Source organism: Mixophyes fleayi, chromosome 6 (genome assembly GCF_038048845.1).
Source record: "Mixophyes fleayi isolate aMixFle1 chromosome 6, aMixFle1.hap1, whole genome shotgun sequence".
Taxonomy (NCBI): Eukaryota; Metazoa; Chordata; class Amphibia; order Anura; family Limnodynastidae; genus Mixophyes; species Mixophyes fleayi.
Window position 1 is genome coordinate 120,775,877 of NC_134407.1, and position 21,436 is coordinate 120,797,312.

The 21,436-nt window shown below is 37.3% G+C and overlaps 1 protein-coding gene across 1 annotated transcript in view; it reads left to right on the forward strand.

Moving 5' to 3' along the window:
* SLC43A1 (solute carrier family 43 member 1) overlaps positions 1 to 21,436 on the forward strand; it is a 56,448-nt gene that overhangs the window by 16,470 nt on the left and 18,542 nt on the right. Inside the window, exons 6-8 of the mRNA XM_075217209.1 lie at positions 16,408 to 16,500; positions 17,523 to 17,656; positions 17,910 to 18,070. Coding sequence (XP_075073310.1) covers positions 16,408 to 16,500; positions 17,523 to 17,656; positions 17,910 to 18,070 — 388 coding nt within the window. The remainder of the gene's footprint in view (positions 1 to 16,407; positions 16,501 to 17,522; positions 17,657 to 17,909; positions 18,071 to 21,436) is intronic.

Here is a 21,436-nt window from a genome sequence, read left to right on the forward strand (position 1 = left end):
GTTCCTCTTATTATTCTAAGAGTTTAGTCATCAACTACAGACCAGGTACTATTCAAAAGCAGGACCTTACGTTATTTAGGACACACAATATAATTCTACTTTATATTTTATATGGTTATATTATCTATAATATAAATGTCTAGTGGCGTGTGTTAGTCTGTCTGTCTGTGTGTGTGTGTGTGGAAAAAATAAAACCAAGCTGCAGCGCCACCTGCTGGGCGGAGTTATACACTAACCTACTATATTCTTAGTGTGTGTGGAAAAAAAAATTCAGAAAGGGCTGAAATTTGGTATACTAAGATGTTTTTAATTTGTTAATTTAGTTTGTTAATTGTTAAAAGTGTTTGTAAAGATTTAAAAAAAAAAAAATATATATATTTCTTGAAGGAGAAGTTACAGTTGGGAGTGGTTGGTGGTTGCCGGGGGTGACAGTGGGGAGTGGTTGGTGGTTGAGGCCTGGGCTATGGGCCAAATGCATGACAAGAACCTTTTTAACACCTTAAGTAGCTTGATTTGACTAGAATGCATGAGTATCATGCACGGGTTAACTTGTCTATAATATAAATGTCTGGTGGCGTGTGTTAGTCTGTCTGTGTGTGTGTGTGTGTGTGTGTGTGGAAAAAATAAAACCAAGCTGCAGCGCCACCTGCTGGGCGGAGTTATACACTAACCTACTATATTCTTAGTGTGTGTGGAAAAAAAAATTCAGAAAGGGCTGAAATTTGGTATACTAAGATGTTTTTAATTTGTTAATTTAATTTGTTAATTGTTAAAAGTGTTTATAAAGATTTAAAAAATATATATATATATATTTCTTGAAGGAGAAGTGACAGTTGGGAGTGGTTGGTGGTTGCTGGGGGTGACAGTGGGGAGTGGTTGGTGGTTGAGGCCTGGGCTATGGCCCAAATGCATGACAAGAACCTTTTTAACACCTTAAGTAGCTTGATTTGACTAGAATGCATGAGTATCATGCACGGGTTAACTTGTTCAATTATATTATACTGTATATTTTCACCTGCCTCATTTATTGGTAAAGTATCAACATTTTGTACTAATTAAAAAAATATTAAATATATTCAGTCGGGATTATAAAACAGACATTAGGGACTATTGCCCAGGGTCTTTACCTTTAGGGAGTGTCCCTATCTCTGTGGTTAAAGCATATAGGAATGGTCTAAGAGTTTACCTTTGTGTGTGAAGCATCAGAATAAAATGCCCCACAGGCACCTGTGAGTTCCAGGTAGTGCTTACATGAAGCGTCATTATTTATAATTACATTATTTGAAATATCCACTATTAGTTCTGCAATAAAATACACGTAGGCAGAAAGATTATATTTAAGGTTGTTTTGATACATAGCCTTGAGAGCAAACATATATTCTAAGAGTTGTAAAAACAATGGAGTGTAACGGGTTTGAGAATTAGGGTATTTGCAGTATGAGAGAAATTGTGTCATAGAGAACTGTGTGTTCAGTTCTTAATTTTGAGTCTTGAAGCCTTACACACAAGGCATCTTTTGTCTAGCCTCACACTGAGATAGCTCTATAAATTGCCAAGCTGTACAAACATGTTATACATAGTCACATATAAATATTAAGTTGTCCGCGAGGTTTCTTGCGGTTTAAGAATTGGAGGAGGACTCTTCCAGGACTTGGGATATGCTGAGACTTTAGGCTTGGTTTATAATTTCAGTTTAGGATTGAACTAGGATTTGGGTGGCTTCGACTAATGCTAGGGTTGAGGTTAAAGCCTAATAAAGGTTTAGCACTGATTTACATATAAGAATCACAGACAAATTCTTGTCATTTTATTACAGAGGTGAGTATCCATGGATGTTGAAAAGGTAATGGAATGGAAAGGCAGTCTCCAGCACTCATATACATGATTACCACAGCCTCCTTTGTGACCAGCAAACCTGTTTGCTCTTATGTGACAGTTCCTTTATTAAACAAAATGTTACATACACCAGTACTTTAAAGTGCTCCCTGGTAATCAGACTGACGGGCTTCCATTAAAATGTTTCACACTAAAGAGTCTATTAATTAAGACAAATATGGAGTAAGAGCAATGCATTTCCAACTTTCCTCCATACTTGCTTTTGGATTGCTAGGGGCGTATCTTTGGGAGTAATGGGGGCAGAGCAAGGGCGCGCACCTGACTTGTGTTAATAAGCTCATTACCTTATGCCCCTTCCTCTACTTCCTGTACCTAAATCCTCCATCACCTCTGAGGCGGCAGAGGTTCAGTTCTGCTCTGCTTTTGAGCAAAACTGTGTTATATGTAATAACTAAAAAATTGAGCACTGAGCTTCTGTCTACTTTAATGCATAGGGCCTTGATTGTGCTTATTCAAGTCTTTCAGGTTGCTCTGCAGTCTTATGCACTGGACCAAATATTATGTACTTATAATACCACCCACTAAGGTTCCACTGTCAATACCTAGATGGTTACAGCCCATAACAAACATCTTCTAATCGCCAAAGCACTTGTTAAAATGATAAACACACACAAAAAGGGTATGTAACAATGCAGATAATTCAAAAAGTGCCATACACACACAATCGCGCACATGTGTATATATATATATATATATATATATATATATATATATATATAATATATCTCTCTTTATATACATAAAATATATATGTCCCAGGTGACATGCTGGTTCTGCATAGGTGAAAATTAAAGATGCTCAGGCTCGGTTCCCCAAGAACCGAACACACCCGAACTTAGCAGATCCGAGTACCGATATCAGTACTTTTGCGCGTCCTCGGGATTGAAAACGAGAAAAAACGTCTCGCGAGTTTTGTATTCTACAATTACCGCCCTCCACAGCGAACCAGCGCCATTTCACAAGTTGACACAGAAGGGGTAACACGGTTCTTGGCAGTCTCTAGTGCAGTTGGGCAGCGTCATAGGTAGAAAAGAAAGTGGAGGGATAGCAGTGTTCTTCAAACTCTCCAGTGAGATTCAGGAGAGCTCCATTGGTCCATTGCTAATTGTCATTGCTGAAATAGAAATAATAGGGGCTGGCAGTCTTGGTCTAAATCTGCAGCCAAATTGTACGGTGTTATATAGGTAACACACAAAGAGGAGAGCTCCATTGCTCCATTGCTAATTGTCATTGCTGAAATACAAATAATAGGGCTGGTAGTCTTGGTCTTCCAAATCTGCAGTCACATTGTACTGTTATCAAAATGGATTCACAGCAGTACACAGAAGACCAGGAGCACCAAGCAGCTGCTGGCACCAGTCATGATGATAGTAATCCTTCTACGTCATCTGCTAAAACCTATGATGAAGTGCATTGTGTTTTTAAGTCAGGGAAACAAAAATGTAAAAAAATACCTTTTACCTTGGTCAAGAAAAAAAGACCTGTAATCCGGGCAAAGTTATCTGCAGAAAAAATAAAATTGCATCTTCTTGTAAGGTCAGTCATGACCAAGCAAGACCTTGTCATTCTAAGTACAAAAGGACTCCAAATGTGGTGTCCAAATGCTTTTACGTGTAAAAAGCCGAGCTGGAAGAAAACAGTAAGGCATTAGACTAAAATGTATGTTCAGATTCAGAAATGACACAAATTCCTGAGGAGAGTCTATCCACGAGTGCTATGTGTAAACCTGACCTTTCTGATAGTGTACCCATAAAGAAGGCCCCTTTTCAGCATTTTTGCAAATGTGTGCATGAACAGCCCAAGTGTAGCCGGTGATACACAAATTGAGGATGCCAATTTGGAATTGCAACAGGATGAGGGGGATATTTGTGTAGCTGACAAGGGCGCTAATGAGGATGTTGATGAGGATTATGTTGTTTGTGTAAGCCCTGCACCAATGGAAGCAGTTCTTGCATGTGATAAGAAGGCCAATGTCATGCCTGGGCATAAGACCAAAAAATCCACCTCTTATGTGTGGAATTATTTTTACCCAAATCCTGACAACAGTTGTCTAGCCATTTGTAGCGTTTGTAAAGCCACAGTCAGTAGACCTTAACCATCTAGGAACCTCATCCATGTTACGACATTTGAAGCGAGTTCATAGCAAGCAGCTGGGAAAATTGGAAACTTATGCTAAAAAAATAACAACAAGCAGTCCAGCATCAGCTAGGTCTCTTCTCTCAGCTAGATCCCGACACCTGCAATCTACACCCACAATACCGTCCTCATCAATATCCTCAGTAGCGATTGGAGTTAGTCCTGCATCCAAGTTAATAAGGCTAGATGACTCCTCCACTATCCCGGATTCCTCAGAAGAATTCTTGAGCGATAGTGCCACTGCTGCTGCTGCTGCTGCTACTGGGGGTGAATCTTCATCCCAGAAGCAGACCAAGAAGAAGACAACTAGTAGTTTATAACAATTGACTGTTAAAAATCCTTTGCAAGAGGAAGCAAGTATGAAAGCTGTCACCCAGTCGCAAAGCGGATCACAGATGCAATGGCAACTATGCTAGTATTAGATCTGCATCCAATATCCACTATTAATGCAGCTGGTTTTAGACAGTTACTTGAGTCCCAATTACCAAATTCCATCACAACACCATTTTACTAGAAAAGCTATTTCTCATCTCTACCAGAAGGTTCAAAAAAATTTAATTATTGGGCTACAAAATGCCATTCTATCCACTGTACACTTTCACAGATATGTGGACAAGCGGAACTGGGCAAACTAAAGACTATATGACTGTGACAACCCACTGGCTTGGTGATTTGCCTTCACCAGCAGGAACAGCATCAGCATGTACCCAAGTACGTCACATTTTTCAAAGGCAGGCTACTCTGTCTTATTAACAGACATACAGCTGACAATCTGTTACAAAAAAGGGATGTCATTGACACAAGGCTTATCCAACTTGGACTCTCCTCAGGATATGTCATTTCTGATAATGCCACCAATATTGTGAGAGTATTACAGCTGGGTGAATTCCATCATATTCCCTGTTTTGCTCACACAATTAACTTGGTGGTGCAGAGCTTTTTAAACAATGACAGGGACGTGCAGAAGATGCTGTCTGTGGCCTGGAAAATATGTGGACATTTCCGGCATTCGGCAACAGCATGTAGGAAATTGCAGCAGCTACAAGAGCAATTTAATTTGCCCTGTCACCAACTGAAGCAAGAGGTGGTGACAAGGTGAAATTCCACCCAGTATATGCTTCTGTGGATGGAGGAACAGCGATAAGCCATCCATGCTTACTCCACAAGCCATGACATTGGGAAAGGAGGGGGGTTGTATTTTACTCAACTGCAGTGGAGAATACTTTCAGACACTGCTAGCTTGAATCAAGTGATTCCCTTAATTAGAAAAGCAGCTTGAGAAACTGAAGGAGGAGATGAAACAAAGCAATTATGCTAAGTATGTCAGACTTGTAGATCAAGTACTTTATTCGCTTTGCCAGGATCCAAGAGTTATCAAAATCTTGAAATCGGATCACTACATTTTGGCGACTGTACTTGATCCTAGGTTTAAGAACTATGTCTTCTCTTTGCTTGCAACTGACCCAGATCTGAAGAGATGCAAGGAGCTCCTGGTGAGCAAGATGACAGCTCAAGTTTTACATGACAGGACGGCATCTCCTCCTTCAGTTTCTCAGTCAACTGCTGCTAGGAAAAAACTTTGCTTTCCCAAGAGACCCTGGGATGATGCAGATGACTCAGCACAACATTTTGACATCTGGGGGTAAATGTATCAATATGCGGGTTCTTCAACACCCGCGCGTTCAGCCTCTTCCGCGATTAAATTTCAAGCGGCGCTGCATTGTAAAGGGTTAACTTCCCTTTACAATGCAGCACCGCTTGTAATTTAATCACGGAAGAGACTGAACACGCGGGTGTTGAAGAACCCGCATATTGATACATTTACCCCCTGGTCTGGTCTAAAAGAATTGACCAAAAAAGTGACACCTTTGCCTTAACTCCACCAGATCCTACTATAAACATCCAAAGGATGGTGGAGGATTATTTTAACGACAGCATAGAAATAGACACATCAGACAATCCCTTTTCATATTGGGAGGAAACAAAGGGAATTTGGAGATCCATTTACCAACTCGCTTAGCACTGCCTAAGCTGCCCACCCACCAGTATGTACTTGGAAAGAGTTTTCAGCACAGCTGGGAACCTTGTCAGCGATCGGCGTAGGAGGTTACTTCCTCAAAATGTGTAAAAGATGATGTTCATAAAAATTAACTTCAATTTCCACGAGCAAGGCCTTTCCCGCCAATTACATCAAAATACTTCTGTAATGGTGGATTCCAGCGGTGATGAATTAATAATGTATGAAAATGATGTACAAACTGATGAGGGTGAGGAAGAGGCTGAGGATGATGACAACAACATCTTGACACAGAAGAGTTCATTAACAGTACTATTACCTTATGTGCCTTAAGGCAATTGTTAGCTTGTTTTGTGGGGGCTCAAATAAACCAAGCACATCAGCCTCAAAAGTGGCACACCTTGTCGCTGAAGTTCTTGGTTTGTTAAAGTCTCCATATTCTTTTTAAGATCCAACATAAGGGTGGGTGGGAGGGCACAAGGACAATTCCATCTTGCACCACTTTTCCTTTCAGCTTCCGCTGTGTGCCAATGTTACCTACATGTGCTATATACTGTTGTGTGCTTTGCAAAACTCAAAGATACCCATTGATGATGCAGATCACTCAGCACAACATTTTGACATCTGGTCTTGTCTACTGTAAAAGAATTGACCAGAATTAGTGACACCTCTGCTGTAACTCCACCTGATCCTACTATCAACAGCCAAAGAATGGTGAAGGATTATTTTAAATTTTTTTGAACGGTATAAAGACAACAGTTTTATTAACAAAGAACCACGTTGCTTGCAGAAGTAATGTAAGCATGGATGTCTAAATAGACGTGTATATGTTATTACTCAAACCTTCCACTTTGTTGCTGTTTCATCGGTATTGCACAAAGTGTTTGTAATCTGCACTTTATGTTAAAGGTACCTATCTATATTATATTTTTTGGGGAATTGGGGCTGATTCAAAGCTCAGTGATAAACTTAATTTTTGCTGTGAATTACAATGGTTTTTTTTAGTGCATTGTCTCGCTTCCTGGATTGGTCTGGGTCTGATAAAAGCATGCATCCTGGGGTGGGTGAGCGCTCGTCACCATGTATTAGCTGTAGAATTACCACAGTTATCCAAGGAACGGGTGGAGCGATCAAATGAACCATAACTGATTTCATGATCCAAGGACAATTCCATCTTGCACCACTTTTCTTTTCTGCCACTGCTGTGCGGTAATGTTTCCTAGATGTGCTATGAACTGCCGTGTGTTTGTGTCATTGTTCTGTCGCTTAGCATCCAGCCAGGTTGCTACAGTCTTTGTTTGAAAGTGTATGAAAATAATATTGTGACCTGTGAGTTGGTCAAATCTGACTGCAAATGACTTGAAATTGGTGTTATTGAGGTTAATAATAACACAGGAAGAAAAAAACCCAAAATGATGTGATTTTAGCAAAAAAAAAAGGGATTTTAGAAAAAAATAGGGATCCAAAACCAAAACATGCAACATACAAAAACACAAAGTTATCCAAAACCAAAACCAAAAAACCAAAACCAGAACACGGGGGTCAGAGAACATCTCTAGTGAATATAAAAAGTTTGAGATTCACATTTCATTTTCCATAATTTTATTTGGCTCAGGATATCTGAGAATCGCCTGAGGCAAACAGCTTATCTTAATTCATATTTCAAAAAGGCTTTCCTCTTACAATAAAAATGGTTCTCTTCCAAGATAAACTAGTGTTTACTTGTCTCCCATCAGGAGAGGGCTGGCAAATTATAGCCTGGGGGGGGGGGGGGGGAGAAGAAAAAATGCAGGTGGCCCAGTGACCCAGCCCAAACTAACCCACTGTGGGACCAGCCCGGGGATGGTCCCACAGTGCGCCCCTGTCCCCGAGCCCAACCTGCCCTTGTCTCCCATATTAGTTCTAAATGGCAAACTATAACACTCCTGTGACATAATTTCGTTTAGTTTACATGTCCTGCCTCTTCTTTTTGTGTAAGGATATAGTTGCAGGATTCTATTACCCCTAATCTTGCTAATCCAGATGCCTCAAGTATATTTTTAACAAAAAATTAAATTTTCAGTTCCTAAGTTCCGATGAACACAATAAGGACTGTCCCTTGGGAATTGTATTTTATTCTAATGTGTATAGATTTGCCCAGGTGAACATATCCTTAAACTGTTTAAATATGGATAGATTTGGCTGCCCAGCCTCACCAACCAGATTACATGGGTCCAGTTGGTGCCCATAATCACTTGCATGCTGACCGGATTTTCCAACAGTCCCAATTGACATCTGATTGATACCTATCAGGTATTGATTGGGATTGTCAGTATTTTGAGCCATATATGGAGTCGTTTGTAACCGTGTGTATGATGGCAGGAATGCAAGCAAGAGTTTTTCTGTATACACAAACATCAAATGCCATTGTTTTCTTAACAAGTTTTAAGCAATGTTATTGCCAGTAAAGACATTACGATCTTTGAAATGTGATAGTATTGTGCAATACAAAACACATGCTGCTGTGGAAATAACATGTATTATGGAAACCAGGTACTCTGTTTATATGAATAATATAAGAAGCCTGTCATGAAAATACAGTTTGTACATTTGTTGTATAAATGTAAATATTATTGAATTATGTAACAACTAACTAACTGACTAACATATCTAACTAACAGCCAAAGCTGACTTTTTAGTATGTGTTTATTGTTGGCATAATAAAGGTAAAGATACAGTGTTGTGCTCTTCTCCAAAATGGGCATGGTTTGGGTAGATTGGGTCATGAATTGGTTGGATTGAGTGTGGTCTAATTTTTCTGATTTTCCTATTTTGAATGTTGACAGATATGTCCATATAAATAAATATAGTAATCATGCTCTGGGAGCATGTAATAAATCAATGATTTGTAGCTCTTTAACAAAATATAATATAAGGTAAGACATTTGCTACTAAATACATGAATAATAATGGCAGAGGGAAAAAACAAATATCATAGCAATGCAATAAAATATTCCCCTGCAATTGCAGGAGTTTGTGATGTAGAGCCTGAAATCAAGGTAAATCACATCAGATCAACTTGTATTTTAGGTTTAGATGCCAATAGCCCATACCTACATAGTTGAACAGATTAGAAAAGACATGTATTCATTGCGTTCAACCCTCCATTTAATTTGAAAAGCTTGTGCTTTATTTTATTTAGGATGGCTTCTTGGATAGACTGTTTTTATATGTTGCAGGTATAACTGTTAATATGTCAATCATTTTATTAAACACTATACACAATAATTAACTTACTATGTATTAGCACACTTTAATCACACATATACAAGTCTTTCTTATGAAATAAATCAAAAGGTTCACTCATACTTACTTTTACACGTTTATAAATATTTTAAGTGATTTTTTTTAAAATAACACATTGTGTGATATATTTTCTATCTTGTGTTGAGTAACAAGCTTCAAAGTGGAAGCAGAAACATGTGTATTTAATTATGTTTTGTCAAGATTTGGAAGCCTTCACTGATATCAAATATAGAAGTAAATGAGAAAGAACTATCAGTGCTTAGTATAGAACATAATATAAATGTGTTATTTATATATGATGTGTGGCTGACATTTAAAGAGGGGGATGAAAGCCAAAACGGTTGTTTATATTTTATTATGTAAGATGAAAGTTTGACACTCACAGTTTTGTGTACTCAAGCAGATTTCCTCTTTCATCTTAAAAAAAAAGGCAAAAAACAAAACTGATCTTGGTAGCAATGGAGATTAGGACACATCTCAGTTTGTTTTGGAAGCTAGTTTGTTTAAAATGAGATATCATCACTGCTCCCACTCAGAAAATAGCTCATATTTAATGGTACAGGCTTTGCTTGTCATGTGTTATTAATATCTTTTATTTATAAAGTGACAACATAGTATGTAATGCTGTACATTGAGGGGAAAATGACACAAATAAATAAATAAATAAATTCCAATGATATGAAACAGTAGAAGTTAATGATAACCATGCCCAAATGAGTTTACACTCTAAGGGGTATATTTACTAAACTGCGGGTTTGAAAAAGTGGAGATGTTGCCTATAGCAACCAATCATAATTTAGTTATCACTTATTTAGTACATTCTACAAAATGACAGCTAGAATCTGATTGGTTGCTATAGGCAACATCTCCACTTTTTCAAACCTGCAGTTTAGTAAATATACCCCTAAGATGTGTGGAGAACACTTTATAACTAAAGTAATGGAATAGCAGTTATAGTTGTTGGTGGGGAAAGTGTATGTATCTATTCTCAGGCAGATGGCGGGTCCTCGCATTGCCTCCTTACTACCAGAAATATGACTGTTGCCATTTTAAGTGAAGACAATCACACTCCCGGCATTTTCTGCCTTTCGGCATTTATAGCAGGGCTGTCGCCAATGTTCACTATCAGTTTTTAGGTAAGTCTGTCATTCCTACATGTCGCAATTATACCCATCGGCATTGTAGTGTCTAAATAACTGTTGTCAGCAGGGAGGGCTGGCAAATTTCAGCCCGGGGGGCAAGACTCGACTCAGCAGCCTATTTTGAAGGAAGTAAAATGCAGGTGGCCCAGTGACCCAGGCCAATGTAGTCCACTATGAGACCGGCCCATGGGGCAGATGCCCCCCTGCCCCCCAGCCCAGCCTGCCCCCTGTTGTCGGAATTGTGGTAATCGCAATTCCGTACCCCACCCATACCAAGAAACCATGTAATCCATTATATAAGATATTAAGCTTATATGAGGTTTAGTATACTATAGTGAAGCAATGGAACTTAATGAAATGCAAATATGGGGAATAGACACTCATTTTAATGAGACTAATGCATTAGATTGGAGAACATGTAATTGGATTTATGATAGGTTAGTTAGAAAACGTAGGAGTGAAGGTTGCTCGAGTGAAGAACAGAAAACCAGCTCATTTGAGTGAAATGCAAGCGAGATAATCTTCATTGGGAAAATTTTTGAGTTCTTGCGATGGTGCATACTAAGGAAAAGTCATCTTTCTGTGGACATTACCATCACATATGCCAGATATCACCAATGTTATTGCATCCACAGGTGGATGGGTAAGAAGCATAAAGTGAACCTTTAGCACAGTGCAATAATAGTTGTGCCCACTTTCATGCTCTCCCCATTGGGGTACATATAGGCTGGGATCTATCTTACTACAGGGTTAAACACTGTGAAATATTATGCCACACATCTTCATACTGAGGCAGATAGTAGGTTATCTATCTCTGAAGGGTAGCAAATTTGAACACTGGGCAAAAAACAATGAGGTCGATGAAATTTGCTACATATACTTATCTAAAAAATAAAGTTAAAATTCAATTAAAATCAATTGATTCATTAAAAGGTGAAAAAAAGTGACCAAAGCAATAAATAAGTAAACGTGTTGGAGGTATAGATAGTGGGCATTTTAGTAAGTAAGCTGTACATGGTGCAGTTGGGGAAGTCATTGCTAGAGCACTGCATGGCCAGGCCTCATACCAAAATTAGGAGGATAGCTAGGAGATCCCAGCCCACCCTCACTCTACTCTCTGACCCCCTGTTGGGTCCTCCAAAGGATGAAAGAGAATAGTTGGGTCTCCCTCAACAATTGGCCCCATAGGGGCTGCATACACTGCAGTAACAGGAGTTCCACTACTGTGCCAAGCATATAGTTTCTTCACATTTACATTATGCATACAAACTGAAAATACATCTATTATGTCCATATGTAAACATAGAAGATTGGCAGCAGTTTAGGATTGTGTCATTTATCTTTCCATATGTGATCATCTCTAATTATTCTTAAATGTGTACTCATTTCACTTGTGTACTCATACTTTGTAGCTTTCTTTGTTTATGAATGTATTTATTTATTTATCCAGTCCCTTAAAAAACTTCCCCTCAACCCAAGTTTGTGGATTTCCTCTGATCCACAGCTTAATGTTATTTGTGATGAGTGGCTGCATATCAAGATATTAATAAGCAATTTGCAGGACAGCCACTATAAATAGAAATGTTTTTGTCATACCACTCATCTTTCTTGCAAGCTATTCTGAGCCCTTACTGTGTACAATGATGATTAGTGAAATCAGTCTTCTGTATGCATATCATAATAACGTAGGTATCCCTTAATTGGCATTTATGATTTGTTATGTTCTTTATAAACTGGCTTATAAATATAAGTTTTTGGCAATGCCAATTGCGCTTTTCATAGTTATTTTCCATGATGATATGTCAAATGGGGACTGTTGTTTTCTATTGATTGCAAGAATCCTTATTTCTAAGAAAAATATTTAGGGGTACATTAACTAAAGCTTGTACAAAACAAAAGTGGAGGCATTGCCCATAGCAACCAATCAGATTATAATTAACATTTTCTAGACTGTACTAGATGAATGTTAGATAGAATCTGATTGGTTGCTATGGGTAACACCTCCACTTTTCTTTTTTTTAGAAGCTTTAGTAAATCTCTCACACTTTTGTAAGCAGAAGTCCTCAATGGAACCTACAACTAATTCTGGTCCAAAAGTGAAACTGAGTTGTAAGCCTTACTTTGGATGTGTGCAATTGTTACTATCCAAACCTACAGAATATAGCGTGATATACAACCCTGTAACATGCATATCTCATTCATATGTGCCCTGTTTTAAATAGCTGGCCCAGTATTTTTCAGACTATTATCTCTTTAAGGAAAGCACTAAAAATATTATTGTTATTAGCACAGTACTGCAAGTCACACACCTATCATGCTACAGAGGGGGGGAAAAGTTCATCATATATAACTGTGTCACTGAGGACCTTTTCGGAATTTACATGTTTTGTTTCAGCATGACAGTCATGTGCTCAAGCCACATGCCCTGTGCTCATTAAACAGGAGTAATGTCACCTTGAGACAATACAAGGACCCTCGCCACGTAAAAAGACACCCATGACACACACCTGCTTTTCACACACAGTGTTTCCTTCTCAGTGACTCATTATGTCCTTGATGCTGGCTGAAGCCAGATTTTGGAAGGGGTGTGTAACAACACCTAATCCTGATTGGCTATAAGTTACCTACCCTGCTCTTATCACGCTTACATTCTTAACTCCTTGTTTGCTGCAGAGAGATGCAATCATTTTTTTTTACTGTAGTTGTACAATATATACTTTTATGAATGCAACTGTTTCATTAGTCTTTTTTTCTCTGTTTGAAAAGATGACTTCACATGACTCTTCTTGTAATACATTGTTTACATTTTTTAGATAGCAAGTTGAAATAAATGTCGAAAAAATAAAGATATTATTCACTGAACGGAAATCTTTTTGCTATGACAAATTTGGAATGAGTTTATACTTAAAGGTTTGATTGCTTGGGCACAATTCTGTGAACAGCCGCCAAAAATACTCACACAGGAACTTGCTGTTTCAGGGCTATACATTAAAGGGTCATCGCTGGCAATAGCGGTACATGTATTGCCACAATAATTGTTCTGTTACCGCTATATCAGGATGGAGATTTCAAAGGAAATCAATTAAAAATGGCTTAAGTCTTTGAATAAAGCATCTTTCAGTGGTTAATATTTTTGACATATTTTTTATTTTATTTTTTAGATATATATTTTTTTTTTTACAATGATTTATGTTTACTTAGTGGAATTGAAAGCTCACATCTTGGCTTTCTGTTTCACTGTGCATGTACATTTCCATTCAGACTGGTCCGGTGAAGAGGTAAGTTAACCCTTACTGCTCCAGGCCAGTATCACAGAGGCAACTGAATTTCACTCTGCTGTCTCTGCAATATTTTAATGATAAATGATAGCGACAGATGATTTTTTACAACCACAAAAGGGGCAATAGAAAATCAGTCTTATTCCCAGATATTAATAGTTTTTTCTCTTCTATATGTAATGTAAAACATTTTTTGAACGCTAACCAGCTGATTGTGATTGTTTAGCATGAATGGCTGCTTCTTTTCTTATTATTGGTCCACAGAGATCAGTAGTGGGCTCTGCCATTTACAATCTTTGTATTATTTGCTTATTTTTTTTATACAAATGCCAGGGGAACATCTATTATGAATGAATGCAGATAGTTTCAATTTCAGAATAGGAAAGGGTTCTTTACTGTAAGGGTGGTTAAAGATGTTTCATTACTCACTATGCATTCCAACAAATGGATTAGATGTATGTCTTACAACAATTTGTATCTGTAGCTATAAATATTTTCATTTGAAAAAAAAATTAAATGGAGACTAGATAGACACTATGAAAGTGGCTGACCCAGGGACATTACCTGATAGCCGTTTTTGGGGTCAGGAAGTAATTTTCTTCCCCATTTTAAAGATAAATTATCAACTGGTATATGGGGAGTTTTGTTTTATTCTCTGGATTAGTGCAATGCAATTTGAATTTCTGAATAGTCAAACTTAATGGACCTATCATTTTTAAACTTACTAACTATGTAAATATGTGACTAAAGAATTAAGTTTCAAAGGGCTTGGCAGAGATGTTTTAATTATTACAATTCTACACGCCTGGAGCAGTGTGACGCTGTGTGTTTTATGAGATGTACAACTAGTCTTTCAAATTCTCATGGCAGGCTTTTTTTTTCCACTCCTCAACACCCTTTTTCAGCTTGATATTGTATGTAGCTGAGCACTCTATGCACTATTTTCATTGAGAACTCCAATGCTATAGAGGTGAACTCTGGGACTCATTGGGAATTATTTTATGAAAAATGGAGTAAAAGTGACTTAAAAAGATTGTAAGTCCTGATTTTAAGTCCTGTTCTGTAACAATGTACACCATTCATGTTATTTTTATGTTGTGTAATCTAAAATGGATTCTAATGAGGTAAAGTGAGACATTTTTATATTATGGCCAGTTTATTTTAAAAGAAAATAAAACTACACCAAAACTAAAACTCCACGATGAAAGTGGAATTGGGTTGAAGTAGAAAAAAAAATGGAAAAAAGCAAAACAAATTGTGTCACATTCTTATTTTTAGTGACAAGACATTTAAAAAAAACAACAACATTTTTAGTATAGATTATCAGCCCCATTGACAGCGAAAGTGATTTGGCTGCTTAGCCCAAGTGTCGAATGAAAGAATAGTGTCAAATTTTTCCTCCCAATAACTGACCTAATTGGATGTTGGTCCTGCTCCTCAGTTTTTGGGCCTGTATGTGGCCAACATTACTGGAATTCAGTATCATGCAGTCAGGTTACAGTTTGCCTACTCCTTTAGCTTAGCCAGCAATTTACATGTAATTATCTATTTATCTTTGTTATAATATAGATGTTATAATGCTGTTTTGAGCAAGTCCATGTATGGTGAAATACCTTAATATGATGTAATGTTTCTGGAACGCACATTTAGAACAATAAAATTGCTATATATTAATAATACTTACATGTACTCAGTGGTCAAAATGGAAATTTAGAAGTGGCAGTATGGAAAATGTAAGTGAATGGAGTGTGATAGTTTTATAATGAAGGCAGTAGGAGAAGTGGCAGTATGCATACCACTATATACACCCCCACTTCGACCACTGCATGTACTGGTACATGTCACTTGCTCTGACAAGCTGGCATGTGGGCAAATTCTGAACCCATCCTCTGAATTGTAAGGGAGTGAATAGAAAAGGTGGTGTTGCTCATAGCCACCAATCATGACTTTGCTTTCATTTTTTAAGCTACACTGTGGGTATATCAGGTATAGTAATATGCTGTTTAATACACATGCTTTAATAAACTTTGAAATACTAACCTCGGGATATAAGTTGATCTAATATGAAAGTGAATCTTGTATCCCACAAATATATATTAGTTTACATGCTTAAACAGAACTTGGGGTGTTGGACTTTGCATTTAATAGCCATTACTCTCTGTTGTCAGCTATTTCGAACTGATGGAGAACCTTCAATATATTTTATAGGAAGTTTGATCCACATAGTAAAATATACTTCCAACATGTCCACATCTTAACTAAAAATAATTGTCATGCAGTCAGTCACATGAATGACTGTCTGTGTATATATATACACACACACACACATATATATATATATATATATATATATATATACACATATACATATCTATATACGTATATATATATATATATATATATATATATATATATATACATATCTATCAACGTATACATATATATATATATATATTTTTATATATATATATATATATATATATGTATATATATATATATTTACACACACACACATGTATGTTCACAATTGTTGTTGGTAATGTTTTTTTATACAAATCCACTTGCATTTTTGATTTTATACCTTAACATACCTTAACATATATCAGTGGGTTACCATTTGAATACAGTGTTTATATACAATTTTTTATTTTAGTTACCCAATATGTTTGGGAGTTTGCGCTCTACAATGATGTCTTTAATGATCGGATCTTACGCATCATCTGCCATCACATTTCCACTTCTGAAAGTAAGTCGATCTGCCTTTCTACATTTTAAAACTCTTACATCAACTGAAGAAAAATATTACTGATAATGACTTATGTACATTGGTAGGTGGGCCAGAAAAAGAGAGGAAATTATACCCCAGAAATAAAGATGTGTTTTTTTTCAAAGTGTTCAAATAAAAGTTCAGTAAAACATAGGGTTATAAATTATTCGGTGAGAAGATCTTATTTTATCTGTATATTTGATGTTAGTAACATTAGTGGGTGGTCCCAGATTGATTGCCCTGCAAAAAGGAAATACTTATCTATACTTTTACTGCAGTGGAACAGGCCCTCTAGTGGTCAGTATTTCATAAATGATAGTGGAACGCTTGTTAGCAAGCAATAAAATCTCAAGAAACCACCCTTTAGACATTGAGTTAATGTACATTATCAACAAGAAAATGTTTAACAAACACAAATGTATGTTTTCAAAATGAGTATTATTTTACTGTATAATGTTCCTAGAAACTTGTATCTAATTTGTCCTTATTAAACTGTAATAGTTTAAGTTTAATGTATTATTTTACCATACTTATCCACATCCCACTCTACTTTGCTTACTAAAATAGCTTAAATAAATATTTAACGTTAGACAGAAGCACTAAAGATGTCCAACATCCCCCCACAATCTTTAGTTATGCTTTAAATTTGTTTTCCCAGCCTTGGGACTCTCATTGATGTATTTACAGTGGTTCTATTCATAAGCCATTGATATCCCTAAACTTGTTATAATCAGCAGAGAGATATAATTAGTTGCAACCTCTACAGTCTTTCTTTATATCTGTCCTAGTTCTCCAAAGCCTGATTGTATAAGCATGAGGAAAATGTGTGGAGGGGAGGGTGTTTTAGACCATTTTATCTGTTTCCATTTTAAAAAAAAGGCAATTAAAAACAGCCCATATACATTGCGTACAATATTTTTCACTTTAAGTTTCATGTTAGCCCTCTTTAATTTGCATGGATCCATTTAACCCCTAAATGTTTAACACCAATTTTTTTGCAGCTCATATATGAGGCCGGCGTCTCTTTCGTTGGGATTTTGTTGGGCTGGTCTGCTTTAGCGTGTCTGATTTTTCTCAACTGTCTCATCAATTGGCCCAAGGAATCCATCCCATCCCCAGAAGAGACCGCTTTTACGTGAGTGTGTACTGATCAATAAGCAGTAGCTCAGGAAAAAGTGCTTTTTATTGGCAGCTAGAGGGTTAACTGCACAACAGAAGTTAATGCTGCAACAATCTGCAGCATGGACCAGTTTGAAAAGGCTTGGAAGGGAATGTATTATGGAACAGTCCTGCAGCAAACTAAAAGTTATTGAAGTTACTCATCATGAAAACAGCTGAAACTTATTTCATTCTAATTGCTTCTAACACCCTCTCTGATAATCTCACAGGAAAAAGGTTACACTCCGCACTCTTGCACTGGACCACAAAGTCACTGGAGATCAGTTTTACACCCACGTGACCACTGTTGGTCAACGATTAAGTCGAAAAGGTGATCCTGAGGGCGAGCATTTGTCCCATGAAGACTTGTCAAAACCTGAGAAAAAAAACGGTAAGGGCATATAAATGTATACTTGTGTTACAATTAATGTTTGTATGTTAACAATTCAGGATTAATTTCAAATATGTTTAGCATTACAGACGAAAACAAAGTTATAACTAAGTATATGAGAAGTTACCGCTAAAATCCTTTCCATAATTAGTACACAATAAGTGGGTATAATGTAATGATTTGTGAATGGAAAATTGTTAAGATCATAGTTACATAATTAGTAAGGTTGAAAAAAACTTCATATATTCTGATGTTTTTCAGCATAGGACTGGTTATACCAAGGGCGGGGGGCGGGGGGGGGGTGTCAGCATTTTCTTGGTGGGCCTGATCTCCCTTGTGAATCCATCCCTGTACTGACAATCCTAGCGTTGATTTGGGATTATGGCAGGGGAGACCCCATGCTGCAGGTTTCACTGCTATAGTGCAAAGCTTGCTTTGTACCCCCCCCCCCCCCCTCTTCCTCCGATGTTGCTAGTACCAGGCTAAGCTGGCAATACTAGGGTTGGTTAAGATGCTTGGGGGGGACACACTTTTTTTTTTTGTAAACACAACAAGGTCAGTGCTGGTGGTTTTCATCATCAGCATGGATCTTGCATCGGGGGAAAGACCCGCAACAAATACGTCTCCTAGAGGCATATCTGTGGCTACTTCCTTGCCCTTACTTTGCTAGGCTTGCCCACTACCTCACCCATTCCTTCTCTCTAAGTGTGGAGAGGTGGAAGTGGGAGATACATCTCTGTCTGAGAGCAGTGTGATATGTATCCTTGACAACTTTACATGCGCAGTTTTAAAAAGTGATTTTTGTGCTTACTCACGTCCAACTTTACGTTAGGCTTCACAGGGGGAAAGGTATATCCATCAATAGCCCAAAAATGACAGTGAGATATAATGTCACTCCCATAATGTCCTCTACTAATTACAGCTTCACATACTACATACCATTTGTTGTAATAAAGGCATTCAGAACATTTTCAAATTATGTTAGTGAATTTGACATTGCCACCTCTCCAGCTTAACCATCCACATAGTAAAGAACTCTTTCCTATTCTGATGGTGGAACATTTGCAACTGATGACATTTCTGCCATTTTCAACTGATGACCCCTTGGCCTTTGTATGGTCCTTTGTATGAAAAGTTAATTAGACAAATGTATTGATTTAGATACATTTATATATGTTAATTAGATCATCTTTTTCTCAAAGATAATCATCATAATGTAACTCTTTCATTTTCTTTATTAATGAGGTTGCCTGCCTCCAAATTCTCTTATCTCCTTGTATTCAAGCTTTGTTCTACCTTGTAAAGTGTTATTACCATATTTGCATCACATTTATTTCTTCTCATTTTGCACTGTATTTGTAAAATTGCATTTTGTTGAATTTATATAATGTGAAAAGAGCTTTAAGGATGGCAATCAATTTAGTCTGCTTTGTTGGAACACTTAAGGCTGAATTCACAGGTGAAACATGCTAAACTTTGCGGAAAGGGCAAATAATTTTTAACACAACAGTTCTGATAATTTATCTCATCTCTAACCTAATTCACTCATCTAAAATGTCAGACTGTTATATAAAACAGTATTAAAGGTGTTCACGAAGTCTAAATATATCACATCAGTTGCAGCACTAAGATCCAGTTTGAAACTTACCTCCTCATAAAAAATAGTCATATTTATTAGGCATGAATCGTCTTTTCATGAAACCATGCTCACACTGTGTTATCAAATTACTTTCTACAGTATATTTCAAAATTGCATCCCTCAGAATCTCTTCAGATAATCTTCCCATGACTGAAGTCAGGCTGATTGCTCTATATTTCCTGTTGAACTTACTTGTTTACTGAACTTAGTTTCTTTAGCCCACATGGGTGGATGGCATCTGGGCCAAGTCCATTATCTGTCTTAATATTGAATAAGTGTAGCTTAATTTCACTACCAAGACCTGATTTTCATCCATCCAAGTCTCAGTTAGTCCACTATATCATAAATCTTTTTTCCTATACCATTAATTCTAGTTTACCTATTTTGTTTGGAAAACGCCAAGCTTTTATTATGATACATGTCATATTTTTACTTTTAATTATACATACCTCCTCATGACTTCTTCTACGCTCTACCCCTAATACTCCCCAATTTCTCTTCACTAAGCCCTCTTTCCTGTGTATACTATATTGCTGCACTCTGCCTATTGAGATTCCACCAGTTCCTACTATAAAGCCTGACACAGGCGTTCCCCTAGTGCTTCAAAATCATAAAACCATCCTTCCAACAGCAACTTCTCGGCATCTTATTAACCAACACTAAGCTTCCTCTGTCTTTCAGGTTTAGCAAGAGGAACAGGGAGTATTTTAGAAAATGCTGACTTGAAGGTCCTTGCTTTAATTTTAAAGTCTAATTCTCTAAAATATCACTTCTGAGAACCGACCACCTACCTCTTTGCATTATACTGTATTTACCACAACTGGTGGTTCCTTCTCAACCACTCCCAAAAATCGATCGCCTTGTTCCATAATATACCAAATCTGACCAATTAGGAGACAGCAAACCATTAAGTGCCATTATGTCCCAGTGAGATAATACTTTATCTGAGCTCCTTCTAATTGAATTCCCAGCCACAAGCACCTGTCTGACATTCACTAAACACCTGTTCTCATCTTTATTGGAATAGTCATTCCCGTTTGCTAGTGGAAGTATTCTGCAGAAATGCTACTACTAAACTGATGACTCCAATACAAGATCATTTTGGCATATTGATTGGAATGTGACAGATCAGGACCTGTGTGACACTCTTCCCTCTACCCCTTATTCTAACTGTGACTCAACTACATACATCAAGATCCTACTCTCATATGTCTCCACCACCTTCTACGCTGTACCCAACCAGTTCCTGCTCAGTGAGCAGTATACTCCTCTCCAGTGGACTTCAGTGGTGCCAATTGCTCTAGACTTCCAGAGGAGCGTTTTCACAGCAGTATTCACCCTTACATGGTTGTTCCAAAAATATATACATAGCACAAGCTATACATAGGCTATTATTTACTTTTCAGACCCCATATTTTGTTTTTCTCTTCCCACCCATGCCTTGGTGCACTGCTCCATGGTCCCATGTCTCATCACTATAAAAGTATATGTACAAATGATTGAACATTTTAAGTGTTAGCCAAAATATCATAGTAGCAAGTTTAGGAAAGAAGTGTTTCCAAAGAGAAAAATATACAATAATCAAAAACACTACTCATCTGAAGATTTTTTTGTATTATAAATACAAAAAATATACACATCATAAGGCTCAGTCTGGGTGAACATTTACATCAAAACCAAAGTATGCAAGAATCAGCAGTTAAAAGCCTGGTCTCTTTAGTATAAAA